Source organism: Silurus aristotelis (genome assembly GCF_946808225.1).
Source record: "Silurus aristotelis genome assembly, chromosome: 6".
NCBI lineage: Eukaryota > Metazoa > Chordata > Actinopteri > Siluriformes > Siluridae > Silurus > Silurus aristotelis.
This window is the reverse complement of record NC_139579.1, coordinates 19,912,069-19,929,190: the sequence shown is the minus strand read 5'-3', so window position 1 is coordinate 19,929,190 and position 17,122 is coordinate 19,912,069. Positions and strand designations below refer to the sequence as shown.

Sequence of the window (17,122 nt, the reverse complement as noted above, 5' to 3'; positions counted from 1 at the left end):
GTAATGAAATCAATAAGATGCCCTGAATCAAGGCATCTCTTTGCCACCAGCCCCTTATAATTGTGTTATTATAATTTTTTTTTATTGGAATATGGTATCTGTGAGAAAACAACAGGATCATAATATCATCTGGGTACAGTTTTAAACAATTTTTTTTTTTTTTAATTCCATTACCTGGAGTCAGAAAATAATCTCTTTCTGATTAATTATGAATTCAATAATTTGTTATTATTTTGATTATCACACTATGCATCTGTTTAATGGAACTACAAAAGTTCTGGTATCGATGTGACACCTAAAGATAAAGTAAATATAAAGATGTTAATAGTCATACCAATAGAATCACAAGCATCCTCTACCACCATCGTTTTATTCAATCTTTTAGATCTAATTCTTCAGACAGAAGTGGAATAAAATAATGAAATACTTACAAAATGGAAAAAAATAATTAAAACAATTAACCAACTGTTTTTCACAGGTTTGATAAAAACAGAGCTGGGCAAAAATATCAGACACTTAAAAAAAAAAAAAAAAAAAAAAAAAAAAACCTCTCAACTACCTCACTGCAACCAATAATTAAAATCACAGGTCAATTGAGGAAGATATTCACTAACTCTCAGGTTTCTGCAATGCATCTAATTGACCCATTTCACCCGAATAACCCAATCACCCAGTATAGTGCTTGTGCAATAAAAAACAAAACATCTTCATTAAAAAATAAAAAATAAAAACAAGTGGCTGACAATGACCGTCGATAGTGTTAGAATTTATCTTAAAAGTCCTCTAAAGCCTTAAAACATTCTTCAAGATATAGGCAGTGGGTAAAAAAAAGAAAAGAAAAGTACAGTACTGCAGTACAAAATAAAAAAGTACAGCAAACGTGAAAGCAATGGCAAATCCCCCATCCCATCACTGAGGCCAAAATGATTGTAGCTGCAATGATTCCTTATTTACAGAGGAAAACACATCCAAAACTGGATGTTATACATTTCAATAATAAAAAATAAAATAAAATATCCATCCCTTCTCTCTTTAAAGAGCATGTAAAAGTTATGGTTTGAGCTCAGTTATGCATAATTATATATATATATTTTTTCCATTTCTATAGCTATTTCTATATAATAAATGCCCGTTTGCCGTATACACACACAAAATCATTTCCACTGTATCCAGCCTGCACCTTCGGTAAGATTACAGACAACTCCTCAGTTAAATTTCAAATATATTTAAAATATACCTAATGCATAAAAATAAAGATTTTGGCATTCTCTCGTTTCTCAGTCTTCTGATTAGGAAGTTTTGGAAAACCTCTCAAATCTGGAAGCATAGTCCTTTTGTTGCTGTGATGGGAGGAGTAGTTGTTTGTCCCTGTGGTTAGAGGAGACTGGGAGCAGGACTGTTGGAGACAGGATGGAGATAATGACGCAGAATTGTATGATGAGGATACAAATGTCCATCTGTTTATTAAGGCCCAGGGGCAAAAGTTAATTTTGCCTCTTTACCAAATCCACCAGGAATATGAATATAACCGCACAAGAAACAAAGAAACGGAAGCTGAGCAACACCGATTTCCCCCGTAGCCTCCCGAACTGCACTGAAGTAGCTCCATTTCCTACTCCTTTGTCCTCTGCCCAGCTCACAGTTAGCACTACAGACATTCTGACAAACAGCAAGGGAACAAGACAGAGAGATAGATATGGGGCTAATGTGGTGTGCATGTCAAAGTGGTGCCCTCTTGTTGAATGTCCTCACCACCCTTTATGCATCTCCTTCATGTGTTCATGCTAGTTTTGGTCTCTCTCCAACCTAATACTTGTGTGTTTACAGTTGGATCTCGAATGTCTTGTGAAGCTCGCTGGAAAATGGATTTGTAGGGGAGGGGTTGGTGCGTTGGCGTGAGCGGTTCTCTAGCGCTGCCCACTGGGCTTCGAAAGCATCCGCTTGATGCCCCGCTGGCAGAGGGGGCGCAGCCCAACTATCAGTGCCATTTAACGTAGCGTTTCCGTTAGGTGGATGGAACACTGCAGGATTTGCTGGTGGTGGTGCAGGAGGCTTTCCGAAGGGTCCACTTACTGCTCTGGGATCCAACTGAGCCAAAGGCGGAGTAGAAAACGGCGAAGGCTGCAACTGTGTTTGAGGAATGGGCACAGGAACCGGTACCGGCTGGGTCTGTGTAGCAGAACCAAAGACGTTGGCCACCATCTGAGAAGGTGTAATGCCCACTACGGGTACACTTGGCTGGGCATAGTGGAGCCCGTTGGACATTGGGAAAGAGGCTGGTGCCTGAGCATGGAAGGAAGGCTGGTGTGGGGGTAGAGTGGGCACTGCAGAGGGCATAGAAGGTATAAAGGCCACAGGGGCCACAGAGACGTGCATGGGAGTGGGAAAGGGCTGCTGAATAGGAGGCGTGGCGGTTCTGGCTACAGGTGGTTGCACTCGTACAGACTTGGAAACCTCTTCTAACCAGCGGTCTGCTTCAGATGGCGTGCGCTTATGGGAGACAGCATTTGCTGCAAGTGGAGCCTTCGCAGCAGGGGTAGGACTGGGCCAGTCACCACCTAGAAGTCAAGAAAAAAAACCTGAGTAAACCTACAGAGATCCCAACAGTCAAGATCAACTGAAAGGACAAAAGAATAGAAAGAGAAGTAAAAGAAAAAGTTTTAAAAGAGGCTCGCATAATATCAACTTACTCTATATACATGCAAGCATGTATAATACGTGTATCTAAGTGGCTTTGACTTTAATCTCATCCCCATCATGCTATGAGGAACACAGGCTCTGCGCACACTTACCTGGATTTGCTGGAACCGGGGGCGCAGTGGGCACCTTGGCCCAGGGGTTAGTATCTCTGGCAGGCAAAGGCGGTGGGAGCACGGGAGGGTTAACAGCAGCAGCAGCACTGACAGGGGGAGCCGGGAAGGCGGGAGCAGAGCCGTTCACTACAGCAGCAAACAAGAGTATTAAACCCATAAACACAAATATATAAACAGTAAAAAGAGTATTAAATGTGACATGCTAAAGAATAAGAGTATATATAGGGATGACCTTGTGCAGCAGGGGATTGTGGGGAAGAGGTAGGTTTGGGCATGGGAACCAAGGAGAAGGGGTCTTCTGTGGGGCCACTGAATGCTGATGTGATCTGAGTGCACAGAGCACTGATGCTATCTCCTTCACCTTCACCTTCTACCTCGGCCACTAACAGAACAGGACAAGGCAAACGTTAACAACTCTTTAGAAATCCTAGCACTTAAATCCTTTTTATCCTTATTTTTCCACACATTTTTCATATCAGAGCTAAAACACTGAGTTCTGCTTCAAATGTAATGATTATTATTGAGGCAAATATTAGAATTCAAATGTACTAATCACAGCAGATGACTGTATGGCTGCTTGATGATGCTAACCTGTGTTTTTGATTGGGAAGTCAGATTTGCGCTGCATGGTGGAGGGCAGGTCATTCATACGCAGCGACATCTGCCGCTTGAAAGGCGACGTCTTCTGGCTGAGAGCCGGGAAGCCGCGGAAGGAGCCTTGGCGCGCTAGCACATCCACAGGGGCATGACGGCGTGGGATCGCATGAGGATTGGCGTCCTGATTTGCCTGTGTGGCCACAGGCTGAGGAGGGGAAGACGAGGGAGAGGAGGCAGCAGCTGGATTGGTTGGGCTGCCTGCTGTGCCCCCGGAGGCAGTCTCAGAGTCTGCATGCACAGAGAGAGACGTGACTTAAACGGTATGTAATGAGACTGTTGCATATTTAATCATTAATATATCCTTAACACAGCACTTTTGAAATCTTCCAGGTCAACCAAAAGCATTACTACAATTAAAGGAAACATTATAGAGATAAATTAAATTTTTTCTCCTCTTTTTTGTTTTTTACAGGTTTCTGAATTAAACACAATGCCTTTCTACGACCAATTGACCTTAGTAAACTGCCAACAAGCCAAGCTAAAACTTTATGTCCAACGTTTCTCTCAATGACGACTTCTTTGGAGTTTTCATTTATACTATAACTGAGCAAATGTCAGAAGTGTCAGAGCTTTGAGAACATTGAACCCTGAGCATTATCACTTATGGCTGAGACAGGGGTTCTCAAGATCCCATGTGGGGTTATTGCAAATGGGGCCTGTAGAAAAAAATGATTGTTCCAGTTTTGCATAATAGTGAAAGAATGAGTCACGATTCAAGAAAAACAGGGTGCACCTTATATACTGCAACAGTATACTGGAATATTCCTTAGATTTAACTTTTTTTTTTTGTCAATTATGTTAGACATACATATGTTACTCACATATGAAATATGTTTGCATGTAATAATACTCATTATAAATATGGAATTTGGGGGAAAATGGAAAATTGACTGGAAAAGGGTCAGTTCTTGGATTAGCAGAAAACTCAATGCCTAATTTTCTTCCAAGGAACGCCTTTTGATCTGACACCATTCTATTTTTGTCTTTCGATCTACCTTTCTTGGCATCTTGTAATTGCCGCATGACTTCTTCTCGCTCAGCCTGTTCTGTTGCTGTGGTAACGCGGAATGAGCCTTCCCGCGTAAACGTGGTGCGGTTGTCGTCGAAAGTGGCCGTGACCCCGCATTCCTTCTCTCGCTTCTGTTTTCGCTCCAGGCATGCTGCGAATGCACAGCCCACTGCATGGCTCAAACGCTCCCCCTGAAACACAACCACAAAGACACTCGGCTCAGAACAGTGGTTCCTCTGTTCACACTTGATGAACTAGACTTTTTCGATTGGATCACAGTAATAGATTGGAATACAGTAAATAGTTACTTTGAGATCTTCGTTGCAGGCAAATCAAGCAAACTGCTTTTTTAATTTTTTTAAATCAGTCTGGTTTTTAGTCCACTAAAAAAAATTATTATAAAGCATGCTCTAAATAAAAAAGATATCATCATCATCATCTACTTCCTTTTCCAAATGCTAAGAGGTAGAAAGCTGCCAAAGTGGCCATTTTCCTTTCATTTTCATTGCATTTACATTCACAGCATTGAGCAGACGCCCTTTTTCAGAGTGACTTACAAATATCTCGTTTATACATTGGAGCGGTTGAAGGATAAAAGCCTTGCAAGGGCCCAGCAGTGGAAGTTTGGTTGTGCTGGGATTTGAAGAACTTCCAAACAGAAGTCCAATATCCACTGAGCTTCACTTCCCCCAGCCAATATTGCATGTGAGCTGATCAAACAATTACACATAGTCTTGTGGAGTGTGACCTTGTTTCTGATGCAATCTAGCCATGTTGTGCATAATCTATTTTAATGAGAGGCACATTTTTATAGGCCAGGTCTGATAAAGGTCAACACATTGCCAGTATTAGGCTACTTAGTATGCCTTTTAAAAACGTATCCATTCCGCAATCAAAAACCCAGAGTACACGATATCTTAAGGGGAAATGTTTGTGTTTGCAGATTCCTTCTCCATTTTAATTCCATTTTATTTGCATAGCGGTTTGTAAGCAATAATCGTCGTCACAAAGCAGCAAAACTCCACGAGACCCTCACATTGCGTACATACAGAAAAGACAGACTTCTTCATGGCTTCCTCTGTTGTTTGGTAAAGTCTCTGTATTTTCACTCTCAATCAAATGTATTATTTCTGAATTGAGAAATGTGTTTGAATTTTCTAATCATTTGGGTTTGGGTTTGCATGCCTGTTTTAAAAACGAGTGTGGCTGAGTGTGTGAGTTCTTGTTTGTTAAGGAGCTGTGACAAACCGTGCTGTTCCGTGGAACAAGATAAGAGCAGGAGCATCAAGAGTAAATCTGTTACAGGAATTTCAGGAAAGTTCAGGTAGATAGTTCTGCTAGATAAGGCTCATGACAAGAAAACCCACTTAAAGTCAAAAGTTTGTGTAAAACAATATATATTCTGTGTTAAGCGTTTTTCATGAAACGGCAGCATTCCCGAAGAAAAAACGTGAGTACTCACTGAATCTTTGATCGCCATGAAGCAGTGGCAGATCCAGCGGCGAGTGGTGCCGTCTCTGCAGATGTAAGAGAACGCTTTTTCAAAGTTCCGGTCAGGAGCGCAAAATGAAACCTTCTCTATTGTCTGGTCGAGAATCAGGTCCTAGAAGGAAGACACTGGTTACTATAACAGCATTATATTGCAACGGTTCACTTGTAATATTGTGTTCACGTCGCCTAACTGTGCACTACTGACTTAGTCCTTGGGCCTACAACAAAACATACCAGCAGGTGGCAGAATATAACCACAGAACATATCTGGGGTTCTGACTGCTGCCTGGTGGCATGTACACGACTTAAAATGCATTTCGCCTCAAACTGCTTAGGGCTTTTACAATCGAAACATTGTCACTGCATTATGTTGCAGGAAAACTTTGAATCTCTAAAGATCAGCATTAATGTTCAAAGACTAACTATTTTATTTTATCCTTCATACGTGGTCATACTGGAATATACATTAAGCCTGAAAAGACACTATATGGACAAAGGTTTGTAGACAAATGTTCATAAGATTCGTATATATTTTCTGAATGTCTCATTCCACATTTTGTCCCCATCTGCTGTTACTTTAACCTTCACTCTTCTGGGAAGATGTTCCACCAGATTTTGAAGTGTGGTTTGAGATTGGGCTCCTTCTACCACAAGGGCATTAGTAAAAACAGGTACTGAGGCAGCTGGTGACGAGACATAGGGTGCAGTCAGTGTTCCAATCCATCCCAAACTTTTCCAGTAGGGTTGAGGTCAGAGGTTATATAATGTATTATGTTATATAATGTATTATGTTATATATGTTATATATATATATATATATATATATATATATATATATATATATATATATATATATATATATATATATATATATATATATATATATTACATACACTCAGGGCTCCAGACTGCGACTAAAATGGTCCAAAATCGACCAAAAATAATAAATTGCGAGTAATATTTTTTGCCTAGATCGCCACCTGAGACTATATAAATGAACACGTGATGACCGTATAATCTGCATGTTATGACCTTTTATGTGCGTGTTCCATCACATAATTTGTTGACGTAATAAACGAAGACGCATGCGCCGCCTACGATTGAAATCAAAACTCACCTTTCATCATCAGAAAAAACATGAAGAAACTAAAAATATCAGACTTTTTTCAAAACAGTCTTCATCTCTGTCCAACTCTTCCGCTGAAGTAAAAAGGCAGGCTGCGTCGGAGGACCATCTTTCTATGTCAGTCAGTGAAAACATAAATAAAAGTGCCAAAAGACATTTAAAAACCTTCTTGGATTCAAGTTTTCATGGCTGAGGTACGATCACGAGACGCAGAAAATGTTTTGCGACTTCTGCTCTAAAGCGGGCAGAGAAATTGCGGGGGGAACTGATTTCATTACTCAAACAGATTATTTAAGAAAGGAGACGGTAAGAAAACACAGGGATAGTCAAAAGCATAAAAATGCTCGTGATCACATAATGGCGAAGAGCGCGCCACAGAAAACACCGTCAGCGCTCGCAGTGTCTCATGGCTCAACACCGCCTATATATGATCGCTTCAGTTCCTAGGCCATGCTGTAAAATGATGGCAGATGTACACGCGACAGGATGACTCGAAGTAAGTGTTTTACATTTTTTTTTAAGTTTATTCTTGTGTGGCACTTAAAAATATAATTTGGTGCCTGTTGTTTTTCTAATAGGAGCCATTGGCTCCTTAATTGATTTTTTTTGTCTGGAGCCCTGATAACTATAAGTAAATAAGCTTGAGTGGCCATATATATATATATATATATATATATATATATATATATATATATATATATATATATATATATATATATATATATATATATATATATATATATATATATATATATAAATGGCCACTCAAGCTTATTTACTCCAACTGTTATAAACCATATCTTCTTGGAGCTCACCTTGGGAACAGGGGCATCATCAAGCAGGTTTGTGTCTCCTAGTTCAGGTGAAGAGAAAGATTTATGCTAATGCTACCGCATCCAAAGACTATACAATGGTGTGCCCCCAACTTTGTGGTAACAGTTTGTGAAAGAACCACATATGGCTAAAACAACCAGGTGTCCCAATACTTTTGCCCACATAGTGCATGATTCTGCAATGCAGCCTGCGTGTTTTCAGGTGTGTACCGACTGTGATATGAAGATCTGATTTTTTTTTCTTAATTACCTTTGTCTTGTCATCAACGACTCTCAGGCCATCGGCAGATACCCACAGCACAGCCCTGACTGCTTTTTTCCCTGCCTACAAGCAGTGACAGAGAAAGAGAGGAGGAGCACACGGTACAAATGAAAAAAATTTATAAAAAACACAGTTAAATAGATAAATAAAGAAAAACAGTCGTTTCCCTCCCCCTTGCTGTGTCCCTTCACATTTTGACAAAACACACAGAAACCGCCTCATCCATTAAAACCAAATCCTGCAATCAAGAAACATCAGAGACAAGGTTTTAGGAAGGTTAGGGTTAAGAAAATTGTGAGTCAGTGTGTTCTGTGTAGGAAGCAGAGGAGAAGGAAAACGGTAAAGAGACAGCAAACACTGCAAAATCAATCACACAACACGGCGTTATACACTAAACAGACCCAGGTGTTCACTGGAGTGAGGAGAAAAGTGCCCTTAACCAATGCTTTGCGAGTAACGCACACACACACACAGACACACACACACACACACACAGACACACACACACACACACACACACACACACAAGTTCCACTATTTCCTGTTGTTCCAGAAGTGATTAAAGTAGGAATACGAATAAAAGTTGAAAAGGGGAAAAGGAAAAAAAAAAAAAAGAACAGCAAAAACACATTTATAAGAAGAGACATCTCATTTACACACTCATTCCTCACACAGCAACACTTACTTTGGTAAAGAAGCCCTTGAAGAACTTTCTGTCCTGGAATTGAAGATTTGGTAAAGGGAGGTTGGGGGATGGGGAGGACAAGGCGGGACAGTGTTACAGAAAGTCCTGTGTGTCCAGGTAACACAAGACTGTGCATACAGGGACATCGTGGAATGGGTATGTGGGGGGAATCAGAAGAGTGGAGAAGAAGAAGAAGTAGGGATGAAAGACAGCGAGGCAGGTACAGTGAAGATCACAAACCTCAATCACGACACCTACATCACTCAGGGTCGTACTTTACAAGTAGTTGATTCTGTGGAAGATCTCACCTAGGTATTAGCGTTGTTAGTGTTATCGTGAATGACCGTACAGTGAAAAAACAATCACCGACGGGGATGAGCGGAAAAAAAAAAAATCGATTTTTGAATGCATCACGAGTTTGTCCTGAATCCTGAAGAGAACAAGAGAATCGAGTGATGATTTATGCTTCATGTTCATTTATCTAATTTTAAAACCAAATGTGCACACATGGGGCTCTGCTTAATTTTAATTTTGTGGATTCATATAGTGAAATTCCAATATAAAACATTCCGAATACAGACTCACAACCCCAGCACATTTGAAAGAAAAATTATTCGGGATGCATCAAGAATTATTATTTTTTTTTCTTTTTCAAATCACATCATATCCCGAATCGATGTTGAATGTGTGTGTTTTTCCCAGAAGCGAACACCTGACTGACCAAACTGCAGGACCAGCACATGTGGCGGAATCCTACAGTTTAGGCCCACCGTACAGTGCTAGCAGACAGAAGGGAAAGAGAGACCAGTTTTACTTTTTATTGATATAAAGCCGCTGAATGGCTACTAAAACTACAGACTCTGGGTTTGTGAGCTTACATGCTTTTAACCAGGGCTCTGGCCGTGATGTCAATTCAGTACGACCTTATCTGGAAAAAGCTTACATCAGGGCTGTGGTTAAGAGCATGGTGTGTCTAATGGTAAAAGGGAATTACGGTTTGGTTAATAAGTCATTAGTGTGAGTGTGTGAGTCATGCAGTGAGTCTCACACACACAACTACAGGTGGAAAAGCTCATCATCATTGGGTTAAGGACATGAGGGATGTTAAGAGACCGAGAGGTTCTTTGCGTGTCATTTGGAACATAACCTGCTAAAAAATATATAAGGTTTAAAGTTTATATTACATTCATCACAACACATATACAAGGGGGGGGGGGGGGGGTTGGGGTGGAAAGACATGAATATGAAAGCTAATAACAGCCATTGAAATGCCTCGGAGAAGCTGACTGCTGAATCAAAGGGAGGAAGTTTGTGAAAGGTAGGACAGAATACATAAGAGGAGAAAAATAAAAACTGAGGGATGGCTACATTTCCAATTACACCATAAGGCCTGAGAGCAAAAGAACAGACATTTCTACCAAATAGAAATTCTCTAGTTCCATTGGAAATGATTTACATATTGACATGCTTTTTCTAAATTGGTCTATGAGCTGGGCTGAGAGGTGGCAATCTGCCAAAGAGGTGACGATACAGTTATGGGGTAGGAAGCGCAATGACAATCAGCAGGACAGGGCAGGACAGGATGCGTCAGCTGGCAGACTGCATGCCTGTGATGTCACACCGTCGCTCCGTATCCTTCCTTATAGTTGTGACTCAGAGGGCAAAAAATGCTTACTCGCTTACTCACTCCTTCAGGCTTACACACGCTTCAGCCCTCTTTACACAGCTATTTTCTAATGGTGAATAGTCATGCGAGTAGGTAAAATCCCAAGCTGTTCGAAAATTCAAGGTGGGGAAATCGTTACGCAGGCTCACACGGATACATAAAGGAGGACAACAATGAACATTTAGCCTACAGCATGTCTTGAGGTCTTGGGGCAGATGATTTAATCGCACAAAATAAAGAAAAACAAAAGGAACAAGAATCAACCAAATTTTGAAATCAGAAAGGCTTTGGACCTTTTGTGCTTAGGGAAGATTTTGTTTATTTGTGAAATAAATGGTGTTTCTGGAAAATAGTCAATTATTAAAACATCTCCAGAAGATACCAGGAAGCTAAACGTGAGTGATTGGATCTTTGGTAAATTCTAGTGTTGTATGTGAACTTTGTCATACATCACATCCTGTGTTATATGTGTGATCTTTTTAAAGAAACCTGTATGCACACATCCTCGTAAACTTGCACTAAATATAAAGTTATAAATATCCTCAGTTTCATTCCTCCCACTTTCAACTTTAACCTAAAACCCACCACCTTAGCACAACCCCCACCCCACCCACCCTCAATAACACCCACGTGTGCGACCGTCAGATCTTTATCTCGGGTTAAACCTAAGCCCTTCCAGACACTTCCTTCTGCCTGACGCCATCAGAAACGCCACGTTCTTGTTCAAGGTTCGTCGGGCACGTGAGGAGAGGTTTGCACGCCAGCACATAAAAAAAAAAAAAAAGAAGCAGGATGACATCAATAAAAAACAATTCTCTGTATGGACTGATAGATTTCCGGGAACCCAGGCGACTCTGCTCCAGTAAGAGGAAAATCTCATTATAGTGCACAGGGGTCAGACATTCCGTTTCCTCATTCTGTCTTAGTTTTATGTTAGTGGAATAGCTATAAAGGCCATGGTACATAGCAAAGGCAGAGTGCATCATTACTTACACTAGTACATATAGCGAGCAAACAAATAGAACAATATGTACGTGTTAAAATATAACACCTACGCTATGCTCTTTAATAACTAGTTCCTGTGCAGAGATAAACAGCCGGTTCACAATGCTAACAAACCGAATACACCGAACAGTTCAGTAGAATTAATCTTATATATTCATTTGATATATTTTATAATTTCATATATTTGACAAATGAAAAAAAAAAAAAAAAAAAAAAAAAAAAAAAGGGAATTCTAACGCACAAACTTCATAAACACAATGATGAGCAATAGCAGAGGGTCTTAGGAAGCTCCCCATTCACATGTGAGTTTATGTAAAGATGGTTGTGGCTTTTACACCGTAGGCTTCCAGAAAAAGACACTGACACAGAGAGCGACAGAGAAAGGAAGAGAGAAGTGGGAGGAGGGGGTGTTTTTTTCCTCTGCTGCCAAAAATACCAGCATTAAAAAAAAGAAAGCCTTTTTTAAATGACACAGAAAATGACAAAATTTGGAGAATTAAAGATCATCTTAGCTGCCTTGTGTGATTTGTAACATTCGTGCTAATAAAGTAAAGATCTGAAATCTGACAGAGAAAAAAGAAAGAGTGAGTGAGGGGGGAAAAAGGAAAAAGAGAGAATAGAAAGCTGGGCCTGAAGCCACACTGCCCATTAACCAGGAAAGTGCAGGCATAAGGCCTTCAGGACTAACACCATTAAAATAACCACCACCCCCCCCCCCCAAAAAAAAAAGATTGACTGTTCACTGCTTAGCCTTCTGGAACGTCCAAGAAAGGAGCGAGTGAAAAAAAAGAGCAAGCTACGACACTACCCAAACAACAATCAATATTTGCTTTCTTCCTAATCAGCTTCTGAACTCTGGGTGGTGGTCTGCACTCTCTTGTCAAAGGAAAATGGAGCGAACAACGTGAGATATGGCACGTCTATCCCTTTACATAATCCCTGTGGTCTGGGGAAAAACAGGAAACGTGAGCCTGCGTGTCCTGAGAGGCTACATTACAGGAGGGCTAGGTGACAGGATGGACAAAGACGGATATCTCAGAGTAAGGTGGACGGCTCAGCCGGGGGTGTGGGTGGTGCAGGTGTGTACAGTACAGTGTGACCTTCTGACCTAAGGAGCTGCAGTAGGTCTGGGTCAACTGACCGTGACATGGGCGTGGGGACGGAGGAAGGAAAAACACAGACAGTCTGGAAAAGCAACAGAGTAGCTCGATGTAGAGAAATCAGATGGACACTTCCTGACTTCTGAGAAACAGGAAGAAGGAAGCGGAGCTCTGTGTAGTAGACACTTACTGTCTTCAGCCTCTTCACTGCATCTTCACAGATATGCATTCCTCGAGACTCCTCCACCTCCACATGGCCTAGATACTGAAAACAGACAAAAGCAAAAAAACAAAGCAAAAAAAACAGTTACATTTAAAGCTCATCTTGCTCGTGCCACAGCTCCTTCACAAATCTCACTCTCATGAGTCACTGTTCCTCACCCCAAAGTCTCTCGGGGCGACACAGATCACGCAGGGAGTGCCACAGCCATTGTGTGTGCAATGCTAAGAGGAAGTCCTAACCCTTCCCTTGATGAACATAGAAAGCATTGACCTCTTGCTCTCCACCCAGCTCAACACTTCTTACAGCTTTATCACAGCTTTAAGAGCTGAAAGTAATCAGTAGTACCAAGAATGGCAATGAAGCTTCTGGGTCACGATGTTTAGTGTAGGTGACGAGACAGACATCGATATGGATGGTGTTTACGAACAGAGTGACCGCTCCTTTTTTTACTGTGAACTCCAAGCGAAAGACGTCGGCGATGTGTTTTGCTCGTCATCTCAGAAAATGACCAAACCTGTTAAAGGCAAATCTACTACGATAACTACTATAATATGACAACACCAAAGGAGGAGTCAACTTTACGAGGGCATTTTTGTACATTTAATGAATTCTAATAATTTATAAATACCTTTATTGTGCATTGAAATCTAAATAAATAAAATTAGAACGTTATTCGAACAAAATGCTATGAAATGTATATACATCGGAACCACGTACAAGGAATCTGTCACGGTGTGCTGGTGCTATAAAAATATAGGAAAAAAAAACTAGAAAAATAAAATAAAGATTAAGACAGATTAAGATTAGTGTGGGTATGTAAAGTGAGGCAAAGCAAATAATATAGTGTAAGCAAGGCTGTGCAATGATCATTTTTCCGAATAAATCCAAGGTGCAAGTTCGCAATATAATAGTCCTTGTTGATTGGGCTAATGTAACACACATGAAATAAACAATGTGAGGATTACATTTCTGTAGTGTTCATGTTAATGGAAGCAGGTCAGAGATGATGGTGGGCCCTTGCTATTATTGAGGTCAGATGGGATGAATCACTACAGCCAAAGGAAAAAAGTAGGCACACAAATGTGGTTTTATGATTAAACTAAGGCACCCAAACCTGTTCAACCATGACAATGCCCTTGTGCACAAAACCAAGTTAGTGTAGAAGAACTTGTTGGTGTGTCCAGAGTCCTGACATCAACCCTCAATGAACACATTTGTAATGAAATGTAACAATGATTGATCCCCAGACCTCAAATTCAGTGCCTGGCCTCACTAATGCTCTTGTGGCTGAATTAACCCAAATTCTCACAGCCACACTCCTAAATCTAGTGGACAGACTTCATCAGAGTGGAGGTGGTTATAAAAGCAAAGTAGACGAAATCTAAAACGTGATCTTCAACAAGCACATACTGTAATAGCAAACAGTATCTGGTGTTCTACTTTTAGGCACAATAAATCTATTGAAACACATTTCCTAAACTGTTAGTGCTGTACTGAGCTAAATATCAGCAGGGAAGAACAAATTCTTTTGGATGAAATTCATGAGTTTGATAGAAATGTGCTCAATTATATTTAATATGGGCGTATAATATCTAGTTATTAGGGGTGTACAGTTTCTATCAGAAATGTTAGATACTGGTATTTTCCAATAATTAAACTATACTGTGCATAAATCATGTAACCAATAATGAAAAAAAATTTTTTTCCCCCATTCTTAATAAACCCCCCCAAAAAAATAAAGATACTTTATTGTAATTGCAGTGAAGTTCTAAAGATATTTTTTCTGCTTCACGTTTCACCCTCTCTCACTGTAAGTGACGTTGCTAAAAAAATGCGGCAAAATTAGTCTTCAAGTTTAACCTCGTTCGAAAACAGAAGCCGCCCATCTGTCATTGCTATTTAGACCTGGCTCTGAACCAGTTATTGAGCATGAGCAATAAAACCAGCTGGCCATAGCCACATAAACGGCCATTTTCCACGCACTTTAAACAGGGAAGAATTGTAAGTTACCACATCGAAAAACAGACATCAATTGACTTTCCAGCTGCTCGGTGTTTAAGCAGGCACTCGTTCTTCTTTTGACATAATAGTCTACCGGGGAAGAAAGAAAGAAAAAAAGAGGGGACATGTAAGAGGTCAGACACTTCATTTTGTCCACTTACAACAGACCAGTTCCATTAAGGAATAAAAGTTCTCATTCTCACACCCCGGTCTGGATGCCTTGAGGAGAGATAAACTGCAGCCCAGCGGGAGCACTGGACTTCACCGCTGTAATAAGCTTGGAATTGCGATTTTCATCTCTGCTTGCTTAGCAGTGAAAATGTTTATGATTGAGGATGGCCGACAAATGACTGCGCCGTGCCGTTTCATCGTCGAATTTTTCACTTTTAACTTCTTTCCCTCGCTCTGTTTTTACAGTTGCAACCCTGACCTTGGTGTTGAAATGTGTAATCAGAAATCTTATGGCAACCCGTACATCCCACACTGTTTTTTTTTAAAATGAGGGAGAAACGCAAATAGGTAGTGAGAAAGTAGGAGAGTAAAAGGGGAGGGGAAACTAAAGTACACGACTAGCAAGTTAGGCTGCATTGTCAAAGAGAGAGAGAGAGAGAGAGAGAGAGAGAGAGAGAGAGAGAGAGAGAGAGAGAGAGAGAGAAAAAGTGACAGGAGGAAGAGGGAAAGAGAGAGAGAGAGAGAGAGAGAGAGAGAGAGAGACAGTGACAAGAGGAGAGAGAGAGAGAGAGAGAGAGAGAGAGAGAGAGAGAGAGAGAGAGAGAGAGAGAGAGAGAGAGAGAGAGAGAGAGAAACAGTGACAGGAGGAAGAGGGAGAGGCCGAGGTGCTTTGCTGTTCCAGAAACAGCATTTGACTTTTCCTGTCTAATAAAGGCAGAGGACCTTCGAAGCAGGCTAACACACTTCTTTATTCAACACAGAACCCCTGAATTATAGTTATAGCTTACAGACAGTGAGTGTGAGAATTTATGATTAGCAGCTGGGGACGATAAGAGAGAGTGAGCACTCACAACGCTACAGACAGCAGAGGAATCTGGGCCATGGCAAAAGAGTACACACACTAATATCATTCGTCTTTCTATGACCTCTACATTAGCCTTATATTTCGGACGATACACAATCAGTTCAACACAAGCTTTGGTTTAGCATTATTTCTCAATACATAAAAACAACAACTCAGTAACACACCCAAGTATGACGCAATAAAGTCTACATTTTGGTTGGGCAACGCGCCAAAAATATTACAGCGATTGCAATAGGAAAAGCGTTCCTCTTATGATGCGACAGCCATTCGTAGCTTGGAGTCAAGAGAGTAAAACTGCTCATACTCTCAGGTTGGAAGAGATGGCAAACTTTGCATCATGTATTAATACCTGGTATCTGTTAGCTCATGAATGCAGAACACAGCGAATAGTGATTTCCACCCAACAGTTTGGAAAGTGGCGGTTCGCTTTACATGTCTCAATCAATCAATAAATTCATCCATAAATAAACGCCTGTTTCACCAAAAAACAAGACTTTTTGATCACTATATATGGAGAGAAAATTGCTGATCCCTTGGGATTTTCCACACACAACAGTCTACAGAGAAATGTTGTGTTTACCCAGAATGGTGTGAAAAACAAAAAAACAACAACAAAAAAAAACAACAGGTTTTGCAGATGAAAACACATTGTTGTTGAAAGAATATTATCCAGACTGGTGTGGGATGACAGGAAGGATACGGCAACTCAAATAAACGAGCTTTACAATCGTGGCGAGCAGGAAAAGCATCTCAGGAATGCACACCACTTTAATGCAGCTTTACTACAATAGCAGCACATCACAGCGTGTTCCATTTTTCTTTCACACTGTTCATCACCCTACTGTGTGTGGTTCTTCCACAAACCTGGATGCACACAATTGTATAGGATGTCTTTGGATGTGGCAGCACTATATTTAGGGCTGGGCGATATGGCCTACAAATAAAATCCCAGATTTTTTTCCAAAAAATCAGATGAAAATGTTCAAAAAAAAGTTTTAACTTTATTAAATGGGTTAAAGTGCAATCAGAAACAACAAGCCATTGTAAATTGTGAAAATAGAACGTAACATAACATAAAATGAGCAAACCTACAAAGAAAAATGTTTTATGAGTGTTTAATGTGGAACATGATTGAAAATGTACCTGAGGTTTTGAGTGATTTTGCCTTTACATTTCTCCAAAACGCCACAGTAAAATGAGTTGAAATTTGAAATA

At 40.5% G+C, this 17,122-nt stretch overlaps 1 protein-coding gene across 2 annotated transcripts in view; it reads right to left on the bottom strand.

Moving 5' to 3' along the window:
* Positions 1–351: 351 nt before the first annotated feature.
* The window catches only part of numb (NUMB endocytic adaptor protein), a 46,391-nt gene continuing 29,620 nt past the window's right edge, over positions 352–17,122 (bottom strand). Inside the window, exons 3-11 of one of the 2 annotated variants that reach the window (XM_083544105.1) lie at positions 12,838–12,912; positions 8,877–8,909; positions 8,180–8,254; positions 5,942–6,082; positions 4,466–4,670; positions 3,405–3,698; positions 3,046–3,195; positions 2,793–2,939; positions 352–2,558 (exon numbers count right to left, since the gene is read on the bottom strand). In XM_083544105.1, the coding sequence (XP_083400231.1) occupies positions 1,822–2,558; positions 2,793–2,939; positions 3,046–3,195; positions 3,405–3,698; positions 4,466–4,670; positions 5,942–6,082; positions 8,180–8,254; positions 8,877–8,909; positions 12,838–12,912 (1,857 nt within the window). In that variant the 3' untranslated portion in view covers positions 352–1,821. The remainder of the gene's footprint in view (positions 2,559–2,792; positions 2,940–3,045; positions 3,196–3,404; positions 3,699–4,465; positions 4,671–5,941; positions 6,083–8,179; positions 8,255–8,876; positions 8,910–12,837; positions 12,913–17,122) is intronic. The other variant, XM_083544106.1, reaches the window with a different exon arrangement.